Genomic DNA, 18762 nt, shown 5'->3' with positions numbered 1-18762 from the left:
TCTCTATTTGAATAATACATAAACAGAGCTTTTATAAATCTAAGGCTACTATGAACAAGAGACAGCTACAACAGGAACACAGGTACATCTTCAAATCCGACAACCATCGAGCACAGTAACAACAACAACCAACATCTGCACGCAATGTGTAGAAGTATAGTATCAGTACAACCGACCCCATGTACTGAGTAAATAACAAACCTAACCTTAGGTTGAAAGCAGTGACGAGCTTTTACCAAGGTCGGGTCCAAAACCAATAGTTCACCATAGTCCATAACAACGTAAAACCAATAATATAAGAAGTAACTCGGAAATAAAATACTCAGCTAAATCATGATTTCTAAAAATAGTTCTTCCCTTTCAAGTACATCAGTGAAAAACCCAAATCGTTTACCGAAATTTCCAAAAAATATGAATAAGTTTGAAAGCAATAATTTTTTCAAAAGTCCTTTCAATAATAAATGAGATGTTTCATTTTCTTTCCGGATAACCTGTGTAAAACAAATGCATCACTATGCTCATCTGTCAACATGTGTGAGAAATCATGAATGATGTGATACTTTTTAAAACTGAATTTCTTGAAGTAAAATTTGTTAAATTAAATAGATAAATTGCTAAAAATAGAAACATATAACTTGTTGTATCTTTTTAAAAATATTTTTAACTTTGTTAAAACTATAGAGCGCGACTTTAAAATGACTTTATTTTGAGATTTTTGTTGAGAAAAAAAAAAGTGATCAAACCTTATAAGCTTGTCATACCCAACACCGATTATACTAAAGTTTGTCGTTGTTTTTTTTTCGAATCCGCTTGTGTAAAATCTTGAGTCCGTCACTGATTGACATTGTGTTTGGGATAGCTGTAGTACATCCGTACATATTTTGGAAATAAAGAAAAACTTTTTGGATTTTATATATATATATATATATATATATATATATATATATATATATATATATATATATATGTTGGCTCGCTCGGTTTGAGTAAGACTGTAGAACATCGTGTGTTGATCGTATAAATCTGAAAACTTTAAGCGTGACAGACTGACAGTGTAACCCACATACGAGGCATTTGTACAAATAACCTTTTGAAGCTACTATTTAAAATTTGTTTTTGTTAGTTTTTTAAACACTCACGAACAAGGTAAAAATTTAAGCAATCAACTAACTGGACTACTAAAATTCTCCATATTCTTTGTTAGTTCACTGGATTAAATTTATGGAAAAATTAGATTAACATGGACATAATTTAAAGAGTCGCCTAAAAAGGCCATAGGGCACAAATATTCCCCCCCTCTTCCTCTCTCATGAAAGCCCAAAGTTTTGAAGGGTAAATAACGATTTCACCAAAAGCAGCCAAAAGTCCCACCTGTGACACACTCTCCACTTCGGCATTTTCAAAGCTGCCCAACGGCCATACCTTAGTTTTCATCGAAACCCAACTAAGACATACACACGCTTACATATATAGCCCTAAAATTTTCCTTTCATTCTCTTGTCAAGCTTCGATCTTTTCACCAGTGCTTCATCTCACAGGTGAGTTTTCTTGAAAAGCTTATACTGTGATTCAAATGCTGTTGTTCAAATGTTGTGCATTGATCAAATGTTGGATCACCCTTTTGGTGATTTCACTTTTTTGAGCTTGAAATTCCATACCCATTTTGCATTTGATTGAATTTACTGCGTAAAACTACTGTCTTGTTTGGCTCTGTGCACTATTGTCCTCCGGGATCTTGAAAAATGTTGCTAAAATCACTTGTCAAAAAAAAAAAAAAAACTTTTATAGCCTTAGAAATAATGACAGAGAGTTTGACAAGAAAATATTTGCTAGATGTCATATAAGGCCACTTTTTTAGCCTTAGAAAGATTGCAATAGTCTCTTTTCTTACTTATTAATTGATGTATGGAAGTTCAAGTCGAGGAATAATATTCAATGAATTACTTGGTGCTACATTACATAGCATAAAGGAGACACTAGCTCATGGTTTGATTCCTTTGAAAAGGTTTAGTTCAGTTTTCTTTTGTTAATAATTCTTTAAAAGAGAGTAGTGCTCGTTTGGGACAAACTGGTGTTAGCTCTAGCTCGGTTCTAGTCTGCATCGATATTGTCTTGTAAGGATTTGGTATATAAACTCCAAAATTGGATAAATGAGGAGGGTTGCAGTGGGTTGATTGACTGCTAGCATAATTGTACCTAACTAACATTTTAGCCAGCTTCAACTATTTTGAAATTGAGGAGTAGTTCATTGATTGAAATTGATTGATATACGGCTGTTTAGTTGTACTCAGGGGCGGATCTACATGTAAGGGACGGGGTGGTACGCCACCCGCAAGCTTTGGCTGAAACTATGCAATAGTATGTATACATGCATGTATATATAGAAGGAATGTATACAAATACTTTAAGTGGCACCCTCAGTAGCAAAAAGGATGAAGGTGCCACTGGCAAGGCAATGCCACTTTCACCCAAATGGTGGGGGTTCGAATCTAGCCTAGCTTACTTTTTTAAAAGCTTTTGTTTGGTGCATTTAAGACAATTACAGGAGGATCCTTTGTTTCTTCTTTCTCTTTACTTAATTGCTCTTTTTGTTTATTAATAGGTCCTATTGACTTTTTTTTTTAATCTTATTAGTTTATTTTTATTCAAAGAAATCTCCATTGTTGCACTTTCCTAACTCCTCCGTGATTTATCAATAGATAAAGAAAAATTAACTGTTTTCTCCGGGCCCACAACTGTGAAAATCTATTTGCAGAAACCAAAAAAAAAAAAATTAAAAAAAGAATCCTTGAATAAGTTATTGTTTTAATCAATGATGAAAGTTTATTCTTTTGTCAGATTGCTCTAAAGTAGGACAATTGTATATAATATCGAGTGAGTTAATTTTTATGAAAAATATAAATTGAAAAATGTCCGTAAACTTACTTAATATTTAGAGTGCTTATTAGTGTAAGTTTTTGCCATAAGTATCTAAATATAAAGTGATAAAGAGTCTTTTTTCTTGTACAAAATGCATAATCCAGTTGAATTTTTATGCTTTTTTTTCTAAGTTATCATAATTATTACGTAATTTTTTTGCTCGATCGATTTGCTTATATTAACTCCAAAGACGAATAACCCGAACTGAAACCCAAATAGACCAAACCGATTAAATTTATACCCTATTAGACAATGTAAATTGTAATATGACTATGTTCAAAATTTTTGGCACCCGAAGCCTCTAAATCCTGGATCCGCCTCTGGTTGTACTAATGAATTATTGGTGCAAATATCTATCAGGTGTTAGACTCTTCATTCTTCTGGTCAAGTGAATATCTGGAAATGGCTACAAATGCAACTCCTGGCCTGCAAATTGCTGCAGTCAAACAATGCGCTTCTGCTTCTCCCTGTTTTTCAAAGTTGACCAATGTCAGTTTTGGTTTTGAAAGTAAAAGCAGATCTTGTACTGAGCTTAGAAGTTCATCTTACGTCTCACCAACAAAGCTGAGTCAAAGCTTTAAGTCTGTTTCTGTAAAATATGAGAGGATGGTTCCAAAAGCAATGTCTGGAGCAAGTGATAAAGCGCCTGCGTCAGGGTTGCCTATCGATTTAAGAGGTCGCACAAAAGTCTACTTGAATTTTTTTACTGTATTTTGGAGTCCAGATGACAGATTGTTTATAGTGTTTTCTCATAATCACAGGTAAGAGGGCATTTATTGCTGGTATAGCAGATGATAACGGGTATGGATGGGCAATTGCAAAGGCACTTGCAGCTGCAGGCGCTGAAATTCTTGTTGGTACATGGGTGCCTGTAAGTATATTTACAACTTTTTTTATATATTCAACAGTTACCTACAGCATGCCCAGGATATAATCTTCCGTACAAAATTTATTTAGGCACTGAATATCTTCGAGACAAGTCTACGACGTGGAAAATTTGATGAATCGCGAGTGTAAGGATGGGAGCTATTCTATTTTTTCTACTGTACTCCTCATCCCTTTCATCTACTGATAGATGCTGCAATATTTTGTAATAGGTTGCCAGATGGTTCGTTGATGGAAATTGCTAAAGTCTACCCATTGGATGCAGTTTATGACAGTCCTGAAGATGTTCCTGAGGATGTAAGATTAGCTTTTCTCTTTATCCTTCTCAACCAGTTACGGAACAACTGTGCAAGTCTAATTATCTAGATGCAATTGGTATCATCCAGGTGAAAGCAAACAAACGCTACGCAGGATCCTCAAATTGGACAGTCAAGGTATCAAGTTTGGCATTTTTCAAGTTGTTTTCTCATATTTGTCAGCTGGATATGGCCCCCCTACATGCTCATCTTGAAGAAAGCTTTCTTTAACCAAAGTCATTATTGATTAAGAGCATCTAACATAAATCAAGTGCACTAGTTGCTTCAGCACTCCAAACTATGACGTTGTACATGGTTTTCTTTTTCACTTTGATAGGGTTTATGACTTTATACATGGTTTAAAATTGAACTTCTCATAATATTGGTTTGATACTTATAAGAGATTTGACATGGTTCCGAGAAGCTAGATTTCCATTAATCCAACTTGTATATGTTGAAAGACTTTTTTGTTTACCAAGTACTTTTAGTTTATACTTTGTGCATTATTAGTGATTCTTGTTATGAGCTACCTATCAATATTAGATCATTCTGTTCTTCCTTTGGCATGTGCTATCTCTAGTTGTATCTTGAATAGATCAAAGCTCACCTCCATTTTTGGAGTTAAAAATACTATATACTGTATGCAGCTAGATGGTATTATTTTATATGCTGCAGAATTATATCAAAGCAGGAAGATAACATGATCAAGTAACTGTGCAATTGGTTCTATATTGTAGGAAGCTGTTGAATCCGTGAAACAAGATTTTGGCACAATTGATATCCTTGTGCATTCACTTGCAAATGGTCCAGAGGTACACTACTCGCCATTCTCTGCTAAAGTTCTTATTGGAACCTTTATGGTATCTGAAAGTGTAAATGTAGGTTAGCAAACCTCTGCTGGAGACATCAAGAAAAGGCTACCTTGCAGCAGTATCTGCCTCAAGTTATTCTTTTGTTTCTCTCCTGAGGCATTTTCTTCCAATAATAAATCCAGGTAAAGCTCCACGAGCTTGTTTCAGCTAACTCTATATGGCAAAATTAGTTCATCATGTGCTATTCCACCAAATAGACCTTTTCCTTATAGAACTTTGAGATATTTCTTACCTTGTAGGCGGCGCCTCAATCTCTCTGACATACATTGCTTCTGAAAGAATTATTCCTGGGTACGATTCCCCTTACCTCCTGAAACACAATCTTCCTTATTTACTTATTTTAAAATGACTTGTCGTCACTGAATTTAATAGATATGGAGGTGGTATGAGTTCGGCAAAAGCTGCTTTGGAGAGTGACACAAAAGTAAGTTCTCTGCTACTTTTTTTTCCTAATTATTTGAACTTTATTCCCTTTAGCTTCAAATGAGAGCATCGCTTAAGAGTAGTGTTCTCTTGCTGAAGGTCCTGGCCTTTGAAGCTGGAAGGAAAAATAAAGTCAGAGTCAACACAATATCTGCAGGTATGGCCCACAAGGTGTAGTATTACATGTATTGTGCTTGTACTGATCAAAATGGTACTCTGGAATTTCACTGGATAACCATAACCAATTAACAGGCAAGATGCAAAGTTAGAAGTTTATAACCGTGTATGCTCAGGCGTCCATATTTTGATATTAGAACTTGTATCAGCATGGTTTAAGTTTTAGTTCCTTCTTTAAGACTTTAACATTAAACTTATGCCGTTGCTATGCATTGTGTGGTTATATAACCAGCCTTACTTCAAATTTTCTGCTTAGAACTGTACCTTGACAACAAGAACTTGCTCAAACAGCTTAAATGTAGATAAAACTGAAAAGGTAAAGGATTCTAAGAGGAAAAAAGGGATTATTTTGCAACTTATAGTTCTGTTAAAGTTGAATTGGTCGATGACATATTCGATCACTCACATCAATCTTTCATATATTGTGGCTTCTTTTTCAAGTGCTTTGAACTCAAAATCAAATCTATCCTTTCCAGGTCCATTGGGAAGTCGTGCCGCAAAAGCTATTGGATTCATCGATATGATGATAAATTACTCATTGGAGAATGCCCCATTGCAAAAAGAATTATATGCAGGTGATTCATATTCTATTCTTCATTTATTATTTTTATTTAAGAATCCTTAAACTATCTCAATCTTGGTAGTATTTCTTTTCCATTAAGATCTCCCAAAACTATTCCGCCATGCCTCCACTGGGGTGAATATCTGTTTTTCTTTACAGAATGTGTGTTGAGTTGGGGACTGGAACACTTTTTATTCATCTTGATGACATATGTATGGGGTTGGGAGGAGTTGAAACAGGGTGTTAATATAAGATGTTTTATCTGGTTGAAAACTTTGGAGATCAAGGTTTAAATCCCACTAGAAACACGCTAGGTGATTTCTTCCCATTTGTCTAAGCATTTGTGGCAAAGTTACAACAGTACTTGCGCTGCTGGGAGGTAGCATGTATCTGGTGGAATAATCAAGGTGTACGCAAGCTGGAGAGGACACCACTATTACTCTCTCCGTCCCAGTTTATGTGTCGTACTTTCATTTTTTAGTCTGTCCCAGAAAGAATATCATATTTTTTTAATTTAGAAATAATTTATACTTAATGAGATGATTTATAGCCATACAAATATCTATCGCTTGTTTTAGACCACAAAATTTCAAAAGTCTTCTTTTTTTTTTCCTTAAACTCTGTGCCGAGTTAAACACCGCCGCATAGATTGGGATGGAGGGAGTAAAAAATATAGATATTTTATCTTACTGTTGGCATTGCTGTTTGCTTGAGTACTAAAACTGAAAATGGATGTAACAGAGGAGGTCGGAAATGCTGCTGCTTTTTTGGTATCTCCTTTAGCTTCAGCGATCACTGGTGCAACCATTTATGTTGACAATGGTCTCAACACAATGGGGGTTGGAGTTGATAGTCCAGCTTTTGAAGGTCTTGACATTCCAAAAGACAATAAGAGCTAGACCGGTGGAGGCAACGCTCAATATGTTTTGGTGATCTAGTAGAAAATTTTGAATATTGGAATAATTGTTTAGCCTCTCCTTTTGTTGTCATTTTTCTTGGTACCATAGATAGGCCATTTCATATTGATGAGTGGATAATTTGCTTTGCATTTGTAGTGACTATTAGTATTTGATGGTTACATCGCATGTTGTAACAAATGGAACTTCATTCTCGGCACATTTAAAATGAGCCTCTCATTGCCAGACTAGAATTGACTTGTTGATTATGAAATGCCTTTCGTAGATCCAACAATAGACAAAAATCTTCGGGTGATTTTTTTTTATCTACCAAGTTTTGGTGGACAAGAATTATTTAATACATGTGTTCGGTGAGAGATAGTAGCAAATAAGAAATAGTAACGGCAAAAGGCCAAATATACCCCTCTACTTTTGAAAATGGTTCAAGAATATCCATTGTTATACTATTGGGTTATCTATACCCCTGCAGTCATACTTTGGGTTCAAATATACCTCTCATTTAAAAGGAGGGACACGTGCCATCGTCATGTTTGTCAATTCTAAATATTTCCTAATTAATTAAAAAAGACCCCATTACTCATACCCGAAATTTATTTATTTTTTTTGTAAAAATTAAAAAAAATTAAAAACAAAATTTTACTAAAAACTGAAAAAAAACGAAAATATTTTTTATTTAGTTTTTACAAAAAAACTGCTTTAAAAAAAACTAAAAAATATTTTCTAAAACAATATTTTTGTAAAAACTGAAAAAACAAAACTGAAGCAATTTTCTAAAGCAATTAAAAATTGAAAAAAACTGAAATATTTTTAACTAAAAACTGGGAAAAAAAAATATTTGTTTTTTTCGGTTTTTACAAAAACTTTGCTTTAGAAAATTGCTTTTTAGTTTTGTTTTCAGTTTTTACAAAAAATATTATTTTAGAAAATATTTTTCAGCTTTTTTTAAAGCAGTTTTTTTGTAAAAACTGGGAAAAAAATCGTTTTTTCAGTTTTTAGTAAAAAATATTTCAGTTTTTTTCAGTTTTTACAAAAAAAATTGCTTTAGAAAATTGATTTTCAGCTTCTTCTTTTTTTCAGTTTTTACAAAAACAAAATATAAAAAAATATTTTCGTTTTTTTCAGTTTTTAGTAAAAATAATTTCAGTTTTTTCCAGTTTTTACAAAAAAAAATTATTTTTCATGTATGGGTAATGAGTCTTTTTAATTTATTAGGAGATATTTAGAATTGACCAACAGGACGATGACACGTGTCCCTCCGTTTAAATGAGGGGTATATTTGAACTCAAAGTATAACTGCAGGGGTATAGATAACCCAATAGTATAACGAGGGGTATTCTTAGACCATTTTCGAAAATAGATGAGTATATTTAGCCCTTTGCGGAAATAGTAATAGTAAGAATAATTCAAACTGTCTCAGTTTGACTCAAACACCAATAGTAGTGTAGAGTTGCGATCACATTATTGGTATGCTGTTTTGAAGCATTTTTGGTCATGATTCCACTAGTCTTATTTTAACTCAACAACACTGAAATTAGAGTTCCAATAATTGTAATAGTTGGAAAGTATGGTGTCTAACGGGACGGCCCGGTAGGTGTTAGGGGATGGGGGTAGTGGGTCGTGTGATGTGACAGGACAGCCGTTTAGTCCCGGTGTCCCGGCCCGGTACTGGGTGTGGTGCCATATATTTTATTTAAAATTATAGCGTAGACAATAAAATTACGTCAAGAAAAATAATCGAGACTGAAAATATTACAATAATTGTAGTATTTGATTTCAAACAATTTGAGCTTCAAGCTTGATCTTGAATTTATGCTTGTTTTCACAAACGATGATCTTGAATTCAACTAGCACGAATTTTGATTTGAACTCATACTCCTTGAACCTTAATTTGTTCTTCGGTCTTGAGCTTGAACCTGATTGCTTAAAGCTTGAAGCTCGTAGAGAATTTTACGGCGTTTGATCCACGAGCTCTCTCTTGCTTCTTGTTATGACTTCTGGTGTCTTTTCTGAGTTATGACTACCCCTATTTATAGTTGTGGAAGAGAAGAGTTGTGATGAGAACAAATCTTTCCGACCAATCAGATTGAAGTGTGACAAGTCCGCATTTGATTGGTCAGAACATGTCACTTGCATATGTGGCACGATTTTATTGGCCTTTTAATTTGACTTGACGTGCCTTGTCGTTTTGACACGTGGCATGATCCCATTAGCTCCTCCATTTGACTTTTGGTGCCACGTGGCACCAAACTGGGCCTCTAGGAAGATAACATCTTGAGTCTAATGAAGTGGGTTCGTCAGCTTGTAGGCCAATTAAATGGGTTAGCCCAATGCATTTGGACCTATTTATTGGATTTGAATAATTAATCAAATTATATAAAACCATGATATTTGTTTGGACCGAAATATATTTAATTGAGATTAAATCCAATTTTCTTATGAATTTAAATTCAATAAAATTTTAATTGCCTACAATAGTTGTTGGCCGACGGCTAATCTTTGGAAAATAGTCGTTGGCAACGGTAATAAAACGACAAACTTTAGCCCCCCAACCCCCCAAAATAACCCTTACCCCCTCAAACTTTTATATTAACCTTCAAGTTTATTAAATTACACCTTATCCCTACTTTTAACTGTAAATACCCTCCCTCCTTTATTATTTCTTACAATTCTCTAGTTCTAACATTTTCTCTCTTTATCATTCTATCTTCATCATTCTCTCTATTTTTCCACAATCATCTAAGTTTCAAGTACTTGGGCAAAATATTTGGAGCAAGTTTCAAACTGCTAAACTAATTCTTCAAGTATTTAGAGCAAATATTTAGACAAATTTTTTAAGTTTTAATATTTATTTACGGTGCGCTCGTTCCATTTCTTAATTTTTGTATTTAATTTTTGTGTTTAATTTTCATGTCTAATTCTTATATTTAAATTATGGCTCCTACAAAGGTATTAGGCATACCCAAAATATATTTTTTTTTAAAGTAATAAATGTGCTAGTTCTAATAGTAATCCTAATCCTTTTGCTAAAACTAGAAAACGCATAGAGGATTGTACCCATGTTGAAGAAACTTCCTTAAGCATATCACCTGACTTTTATTATATTATTTCAGAGGAGCCACTAGATAATGAAACTTTAAAAAAATAATTTGGCTATGTTTTGGTATTAATGAGGATGAAGAAAATGAAGAAGATATATTAGATAAAATACCCACTAATCCAGTTTTAGAAGCTCTAACTGAGACTCAATCTCGGTCTGGAGCTTTACCTCCTACTAGAGGTAAGGTAACGGCAACGCGTCAGAGAACATCATATGTATGGAAGTTTTTAAATTTTGATAAATATGCATGTCTTGCACTTGTTCTAAATGTAAATTACCATTTGCATATGGAACGGATGAAAAAGCGCAGGGGGGGGGGGGGGGAGGACACTTGAAAACTAAACACAATTTTTTATGGATACAAGCTGAAATAGAAGTTGGAGAGATACCGGATCCTAGCGGCACTTTTGGCGCTCCTACTGGAGCTGGCAGGGATTTTAATTATGTTCAACAATAATTTAACCCTACTAGTGGTCGTTTACAACGTCCCTATAACATAGATAGAGATAGCGAAAACGTAGCAAAATGATCGCTATCTATGGCTTACCTTTTACTTTTCCTTCTCACCTCGCTTTTGTGCATTATATACAAGAGTCACATAATCCTGCTTTTCAAGATTTTTCTAAAACCGCATTTAGAAATGATATTTTTAAATTTCAGAATGACTATCTTTAGTATATACGTTGTGTTATCACTTAGATTGTAAAATGTCTATCACTTCTGATATATGTCATAGTCCTAATGGCAATGACTATTTAACTGTTACATGTCATTGAATTGATCATAACTGAAATATGCAAAAACGTATGATTGGTTATAAAATTCATTGATTCAGAATACACTAGAGCATATATTGTTGCTATTGTTCTAGACATTGTTCAATTTTGTGGTTTTACTGATAAAGTTGTAACTATCATATTAAATAATGCTTATGCTAATACCACTGCAGCAAAAAAATTAAAAATTAGAATTTGTCCACTTTATGACTCAATTTTTCATGTTAGTTGCGCGTGCCATATTTTTAATTTGGTTGTAAAAAATGGTATTGATTTATTTACTACTTCTTGTGCTAAAATACAATATGATTGCGCCTATATTTTCCGTGCTAATAAAGCGAGTAGGATTCGTGAATTTAAAGAGCAGTGTATCTATGTTGATCTTCCATATAGAAAAATTTTAAAAGATATTTATACTAGGTGAAATTCTACTTAAGAAATGTCAAAAGTTGCTTATGTCTATCGGTGTCTATACAAATGGTATTTAATGCATATAATGCTAACCTTGATGATCAAATTGTCGATTCTGATTGAGAAGAAATTCATGAGCTTATTAAATTTTTAAAAAAAATTTATTATGCTACAAAATAATTTTCTAGTATACATTATCCTACTATTATACAAATATTATGGTATATTTGTAGAATTCAAGTTGTATTTGCTAAGTATAAAAAGATAGATGCATATGAACAGTTGTTGAAGAAATAATTTTAAAACTTAAATAGTATTTTTTTTTCCTATTCCCGCCATTTATTTGGTTTCTACTATATTTAACCCATCTTAAAATTACGAGGTGCAAAAGGACTTGTTCATAACTGAAATGCCAATTCTCGAAGAATGTCAAGCTAACATATATATATATATATATATATATATATATATATATATATATATATATATTCATGTTAAACTAATGTTTGATACGTATAAAAGTATGGTAACTCGAGACAATGTACATCCTCCTATAACTTCTAAGGCTAGACTAGAAGATGAAGTGGGGAAGGTATGGAAGAGTTAATAGGTCTTGATTCAAGTGGTATTGAAAATGAACTTAATGCTTATCTTAATCAAGGATTGGAATCTATTAAAGACGAAGAAAGCAAGGAGCGACTTTTAGCATGGTAGAGGGGGCGTGACAAGGCATTTCCAACACTTTCAAGAATAATTCGAGATGTACTGGCTATTGAAGCATCATCAGTAGCTTCAAAGAGTATTTTTTAGCACCTCACAATTTCAAATCGGAGACCATATATATTTATTAGTAGAGGACAACCTAGAGGTTTTCTCTTATTCAGAGATTGAATCAATGCAGAAAAAAGAAAATTTGGATTTAAAAAATTAACCACTAAGGAAAAAGATAATGCAATGAGATACCTTGCACTGGAAGCGATGACGGCATGGAGCTCAGGAACATTTAGCTACATTGAGCTTCATGTTGATATTATACGAAAGTTAGGAAAAAGCTATATAGGATAGTATAGATAGTAGTATGATAATTTATCATTAGCTACTTACGGATCTAATTCAAGCAGAACCCTTCCTAGAAAGTAGTTGTGTATATTAGGTTCTTTTCTTCGTGTGCTCTTCAAAAGACTTGTATTTGTGTTTGAAGTTTGAAATTTCTATTAAATAAACTAAAAGGATTTACCCTTATTTATTTTTTAAGAATTATCTTACTTAGTTACTTCTTACTTGGGATTATATTAAATAAATTACAAGTCTTTTCTTTTTATAAGTACTTAGAAAAATCATATTTACTAAAATATTTTGCTACAAGTCTTTTCTTTTTATAATTTATGGCAAAGGGCCAAATATACCCGTGTACTATGAGAAAAGGTTTAAACAAATCATTCATTATACTTTGGGTCCAAATATATCCATACCGTAATACTATTTGTTCAAATATACACTTCTTACGTTAAGTTTGTCCAAGGTGGACATCCAATCTTATGTGACACTGATATTTGATGAGGTGGATGCCACATGGCATGCCACCTCTACGCCTCTAATCCATATATAAAAGACTAAAATTTGAAATACAATAATTTTTATGGTAGAGGTAATGGTGTCAATAGTGGCAGAGGGGAAGAAAATTTTAGTGGTGAAAAAAATAGAAGGGAGGGGTAAAATGAGTTAGGGGCACCACCTCATCAAATATCAGTGTCATATAGGATTGGATGTCCACTTTGGACAAACTTAACGGGAAAAAAATATATTTAAACCAATAGTATAACGACAGGGGATATATGGACTCAAAGTATAACGATGAGAACATTTAAATCTTTTCTGATAGTACATGGGTATATTTGGCCCTTTTCCGTATAAATTATAATTTCATATTTATCTTCTTTATAATTTATTAAGTTTGAAGTTTTTTTTAAAACTAGCTGTAGCCAATTTTAATTTTTTAAAATAATTTTTAGTACTTAAATATTTAAATTAAGAAAAATCAAAAAAATTCCACTAAGGGTCTCCGTCCCGTTAGTGGTATGGGATGAGCCTAGAGGGACGTCCCGATTATCCCAATCCGATTAAGGCCCGATCTCCCTAGTCTCAGTAACTTTTCGTCTCATCCCACTAAAATTATCCTGTCCCATCCCTAGTCTAGGTTGATGCTAAACTAGACTGTAAGGCCTAATGGAGTCAGATTATCTTTATCACCACGGGTTTCAAAATTGCAACTTTTTATGAACGCCGGTAAGATAACTAAAAATAGAAGAAAGGCAAATAAAGAAAAAGTTCTTTTTTTTTCGTAGGAGCAAGGGGAAAGTGGAAATTTGGAAGGGAATTATAAGGTAGGGAATAGAACTCCCACCAACACGGTAGAAAGTTCATATAGCCAACTAACAAGGTGTAAAGTAGTAGAATTGAGTTCAAGCTTAGTTGTTTGCAAAATAACTGTACCTAGTAACCACTGCGACACCATGACTACAACGGCAAAATCTGTACAATATTATCCATTAGATAGACAAAGAGAATGTGCATTTGGTACCTCTACATTAGATACATTTTTTAAAAATAAGTACCTCTAGGTCCAAAGGGAAACCAAAAAGAAAACTCTACCAAATTCAAATAATTTTGAATTCCCCCCAAAATAGCAGAATGCTCTTCCCGCATCACTTCAGAGTTGACAAGCTGCAGCCAGTCAATCTTATGTCAGTTTTCGCTTTCCTTTCCGGTCAGCAGCAGCTCCTTGGCAATTGTCACTTTCTGGGGATTCTTCAACAACAGTCTGCTCCTGAAAAACCAGACCCCGATTCCTAGTCAATTTCCTTATTGGTGTAGTTGGCACAGGTCGTTCAGTTGCTTCAGAGGTTGATGCTGTTGGTATCGCAGCTTCAGTTCTGAGTGGCATTAATTCTTCTCCAGCATTAACTGACCCCAACATAAGCTGCATATGACGTAACAAATTTAGAGTGGCAGATCACATATCATGCGATTGAAAAGTTCAAGAATGAGTATCAAGACTGTACTATTCTTATCCTTGTATACAAAACAGCTGCTTCGGAAAAAAGCAAAATTGTTATTCATTCCACATTGATATGACGAAGAAAATTATATGACAATATTGTTTATACTGAGCATTACTTTTTGACCCTATCACTCATACACCTATTTTGTAATATTATGCAAATGCAACAATGTCATTAGTAAACTTCTTGAAGACTATTTTTGTTAGATAACCAAGCCGTTTTAATCTTTGGCAATAAACCATAAAGCCGTTACAACTTTGGTCCTCAGTGAGTTGTGCAGGATACACATTTTCTAGTCGAAGATAGTGAACCGCTTGAGTGGTAATAACAAGTCAAATCATTGAGAAGGCATTAGAAACCAATACTACGTCATGCATATAGTCTTTAGGATTTAAGAGATTATGTATAGATACCTTCCAATCCTGAAAGTCAAATCTAAAGACGAAGTGGCTGTAAGAAACCTCCCCAGAAAGGACTGCATTAGCAGCGGGACCATTCCTTGGTGCTGCAGTAAAACTTAATACTCTAGTCAGAGGAAATAAGCAGAGGTAAAATGATTTTGAGAAATAAATGGACATGGTAAACTTACAAACTAGATGACAGCCTTTTTCATCAATGGTAATATCAGCTCGCCCATCTTTAATTAGAAATGATAGGGCAAATAAATTTTCAACTGTCTGTGCAAAGCACTTTCTGTTCAGTATTAAGTTTTCAAGCCTGACAGTCTTGTGCTTCCTCAGAATTTGAAACATTGTAGCCATGTTCTTGTCAGTGTCTGTCTTCTCCTCATCAACAGTTTCTTCAAGCTGAAACATATCACAACAAATCAAAATGCGATTGACATCAAAATTAAAATTAGCAATAAAATTTTTTGGTTAGTTGTTAGTGGGTTTAGAGAAGCTGAAAGAAAAATGACTGCAACTTGCATGAGAAAAAAAAGAGAGAGGAAACAAGACTGCAAATGCAGAAACGATCTAGCTACCAGATGTACCGTTCTAGTAAAATGCTAAAAATATTATGGGCATTCACCAAATATTCATGGACTTAAAGGTCTCAAATATTCAAAAAGAACCTTGTTGGAGACAAAATTACGTTGTATATTCTAGCTTGAAGTATATACCATCTTTTGATAAAGGCACCTAAGGTGAATTCCCCAAAGCTAAAGTTTTCCATTCTATATATGGAAGCGCACAGAGGGGCATGTAAGTCATACCTCCTCAGGGCGTTCACGTTCTGTTGGCCTCATACGCTTTCTGTGAACGACAGTCTTGCGTTGCTTCACTTCAGTATTCATAGGCCCTATCCTGTAAAACGTTCAATATTCACATCTGTTTTGTTATACAAAATGGTGGGAAACAAGGGAGAAGAGAGAGGATTCAGCACCTACATTGTACAGCAACAAGGAGCACTCCTGAAAACATGAGAGACTACACAGCCAATGTACTTCCAGCGGATAGAGTCCCTATCCTCTCCTGTTATACTGCTAGATCCACCTTCTTGACCAAAGTCCCTTAGTAGGCAACTAACAAAATCTGAAGGAGTCACTCCTTCATTACCATGGGCCTTCACCGAAGTCACCAGCGTGTTCGTGATGTCCAACAGGGCTTCTGCATCCGCAACTTGTTCCCTAGGTTTTTGTACTGTATGTCAACCAGTGAAAATACAACCCAATAAGTGAAGACAGAACATTCGATCATCAATTTTCTAAATAAAGCATCTTGGTATGCCCCAAAAACGTAGCTTAACTGTTGTGATCCTCGGCAAACTAATAGCCTATTTGGTCAAGCTTTTTTTGGGCCAAAAGTGCTTTTTTTCTTTTGGCCAAGCTTTTAGATGAAAAAAAAGTGTTTTTGAGGAGAAGTAGAAGCAATTTTTGAAAAGCAGAAAAAAGTAGTTTCTCTCCAAAAGCACTTTTCTGAGAAGCATTTTTGAAAAAAATACACTTAGAAATAGTTTTCAAAAGCTTGGCCAAACACTAATTAGTGTTCAAAAGTGCTTTTCAAATTAATTATCCAAACATAAACTGCTTCTCACCAAAAGCACTTTTTTGAAAAGTACTTTTGAGAAAAGCATTTCTCAAAATAAGCTAATTTTAGAAGCTTGGCCAAACAGGTTATAAATAACATCCAAAATGTTGGACAATAAACTATTATCAAGCTAGAACCATTCAGACTCGGAGTTCGAAGGAAATAGTCAAAAGGTCCGTCGGATCTGCTTGCTAAAAACAGGAACATATTTTGCAAACAGTCATCTTTATCTCAGATATTTTAGGAAGCAGAGTAATTTAATTTGTTGTCGTACTCAGACAGGAAAAGATGCAAAATACATGAAACTGAATCTTGGGGGATAGGGAAGCACAAGTTGAGCTCTCTAATCACTTAGAATAAATTTTAATTATTTTCATACAAAATTATTAGATTTTTTTTACGTGCTCAAAAAAACCATGGATACAATACAAGACTTTTATTTGATGAGACACCACCAGACTTGAATCCCCAACATTTCAACACAAATAAGAAGAAAAAAAACCGAACGAGAATTAGAGAATCATAATATCAATCCCAGGAGGATGCAAGAAATTTTTCCATAGATAATTCTTCATCCGAAAAGACCACGACTTCTAGGCACCTTGGTAGACATAACCAAAACCTTTGCTGAACTCTCCAAAAACAGAGTGGGCTACGTTAGGGAGGAGGGAGCACCCAATTCACAAGTGACAATACGACATAAGCATGCATCTCTTCACATGCAAAAAATTTAACTAGAGATAGTATCAGTACACCAGAAAGTAAGACATTGAATCAGTACCACGCTGATGTAGTCTTTCGACTTCCTCAATTATTGACTTGAATTTATCTGAATCAACTTTTGATATATCATCTCTCTCATCTGCAAGAACGACATTAAACCAATTGCAATCCGTTATAGAATATCTGTAACCACAAAGTATAATAAAAATACGGAGTACTTTTAGCACAGAGGAGAAATTAATCAGCAACATTAGCCTCCAAAAAACATAAACATTAATCTCCTACAATTAGTAAAAATAGCTTAAGAAAAACATAGGGGAAACCAACCCTTTGCTAAGTACATAACTGAACTTCATCGAAAAATAGGAACCATTAAACTGCACATATAAATTACTCTTTAACCATTAAACTGCACATATAAATTACTCTTTGTCCCAATTTTTCATGACATTACTATTTGAACTTTTCTTTGACTATGATATTTTAATTTGTGTGTAAACATATATAATTTAAAATACTTCTTCCGTTACAATTTACATGACATTTTTCACTTTCAACATCTCAAAATGCTGAGATAATTTGATTTTTCCTACAAAATAGCATATCTTTCAATATTTAAATTCATTAAATTATTCCAGTTCTAAATTGTGACATGATGTTTTCTCTATTGAACTAACTTTCCAACAATTATATTAATACTCCATTTGTCCCAACTTACGCAGTTCCTGTATATACACATTCATATATTCACAAAATCAAGGAAAATAAGGTCACACTTTATAAACATAAAAAATTAAAAAAAAAAAACTTTGAGACTAAGGAAGAGAAATTACCAGAAATACGAGACTTAACGGAGAGATAATGAGATCGAAGAACTCTGCGTATTCCAACAGTGCCTTCGTCTGTTGATACTTCTCCATTACTCTCTGCTCCTCTATTTTGACGAATACGAGTACTAACTTTTTCGCGTTTTAGGATCGTAGTTTCTTCGGGAAGCTTTAAACGAAGTCGTCCAGCAGCTTCTACCTCTACAGAACCGTCGTTATGGCCATTGCTAGTGCTCGCCGCTACTCCGCCGCTACTTCGAGTATTCACAGGTTCACGTTTCACAATGCGAACCATAGCTTTTTCAATTAAGCATCCAAGAAGAGGAAAAAGTATTGGGAAGAAATTGACGATATGAATTTACTTTGAATTTTTGAAGAATTAGAAATAAAATCGTAAAAAATTGAGCCCTAGAAATGAAACTTTCTGGAGCCAATGTAAGAACCCTAGAAAAATTTCAATTTTTGAATGTAAGTGTTGAAGTATTAGAAACGCGCGCTCCGAGTAAGAGATTTGTTTTTTCTTTTCTAGTTTTTCTTTCTCAATGAATTTATATTGGGAGATTTCTGTTTAGCCCCTCAACTTTCTGAGGTTTGAAACAGTACCCTTAACACTTAGTAATAAATTATACAGAGAATCATCTTTGACCTCAAATCAACCAGAAAAAAAGATTAGACTAATCGCGGTCGAAACTTTCGAAAACATATAATTTAGTTACAGTAATTTAGATTAAAACATGCTTTTTCTCAACAATGAAATAGTAAGAAACTAAATTCATAAGAATTTAGAA

At 33.9% G+C, this 18762-nt stretch overlaps 2 protein-coding genes across 3 annotated transcripts; one reads left to right on the top strand and one right to left on the bottom strand.

Annotated features, from left to right (window-relative positions):
• Nucleotides 1-1319: 1319 nt before the first annotated feature.
• On the top strand, nucleotides 1320-7335 carry LOC107781379 (enoyl-[acyl-carrier-protein] reductase [NADH] 2, chloroplastic-like). The gene is made up of 13 exons (XM_016602071.2): nucleotides 1320-1538; nucleotides 3280-3595; nucleotides 3681-3790; nucleotides 3877-3932; nucleotides 4017-4101; nucleotides 4191-4238; nucleotides 4838-4912; nucleotides 4983-5094; nucleotides 5212-5263; nucleotides 5345-5396; nucleotides 5495-5552; nucleotides 6049-6147; nucleotides 6876-7335. Exons 2-13 carry the CDS (start codon nucleotides 3322-3324, stop codon nucleotides 7031-7033), a joined length of 1179 nt encoding a protein of 392 aa, XP_016457557.1. The 5' UTR covers nucleotides 1320-1538; nucleotides 3280-3321; the 3' UTR covers nucleotides 7034-7335.
• A 6531-nt stretch (nucleotides 7336-13866) lies between these two features.
• On the bottom strand, nucleotides 13867-18549 carry LOC107781380 (non-structural maintenance of chromosomes element 4 homolog A). 2 transcript variants are annotated; one of them, XM_016602072.2, is made up of 7 exons: nucleotides 17981-18548; nucleotides 17206-17286; nucleotides 15785-16037; nucleotides 15611-15701; nucleotides 14987-15203; nucleotides 14811-14902; nucleotides 13867-14315 (listed from the first exon to the last, which is right to left on the bottom strand). In XM_016602072.2, the coding sequence occupies exons 1-7, from the start codon at nucleotides 18267-18269 to the stop codon at nucleotides 14076-14078; spliced, it is 1263 nt and encodes a 420-aa protein (XP_016457558.2). In that variant the 5' UTR covers nucleotides 18270-18548; the 3' UTR covers nucleotides 13867-14075. The 2 variants fall into 2 exon arrangements, with proteins under 2 accessions (XP_016457558.2, XP_016457559.2); XM_016602073.2 differs by having other exon boundaries at nucleotides 14145-14315; nucleotides 14811-14913; nucleotides 17981-18549.
• Nucleotides 18550-18762: the final 213 nt, after the last annotated feature.

This window comes from Nicotiana tabacum, chromosome 4 (assembly GCF_000715075.1).
Source record: "Nicotiana tabacum cultivar K326 chromosome 4, ASM71507v2, whole genome shotgun sequence".
Taxonomy (NCBI): Eukaryota; Viridiplantae; Streptophyta; class Magnoliopsida; order Solanales; family Solanaceae; genus Nicotiana; species Nicotiana tabacum.
The sequence above is the reverse complement of the archived record's forward strand: the minus strand, read 5'-3'. Positions and strand labels throughout refer to the sequence as shown.

Coding starts and splice junctions, on each gene's coding strand:
- LOC107781380 (XM_016602072.2), bottom strand. CDS start 18,269: ATGGTTCGCATTGTGAAACGTGAACCTGTGAATACTCGAAGTAGCGGC. Junction 17,287..17,980: donor CGTTAAGTCTCGTATTTCTG/GTAATTTCTCTT, acceptor TCGTTCTTGCAG/ATGAGAGAGATGATATATCA. Junction 15,702..15,784: donor GCTCCTTGTTGCTGTACAAT/GTAGGTGCTGAA, acceptor AACGTTTTACAG/GATAGGGCCTATGAATACTG.
- LOC107781379 (XM_016602071.2), top strand. CDS start 3,322: ATGGCTACAAATGCAACTCCTGGCCTGCAAATTGCTGCAGTCAAACAA. Junction 3,596..3,680: donor GTTGCCTATCGATTTAAGAG/GTCGCACAAAAG, acceptor TCATAATCACAG/GTAAGAGGGCATTTATTGCT. Junction 3,791..3,876: donor TTGTTGGTACATGGGTGCCT/GTAAGTATATTT, acceptor AAATTTATTTAG/GCACTGAATATCTTCGAGAC.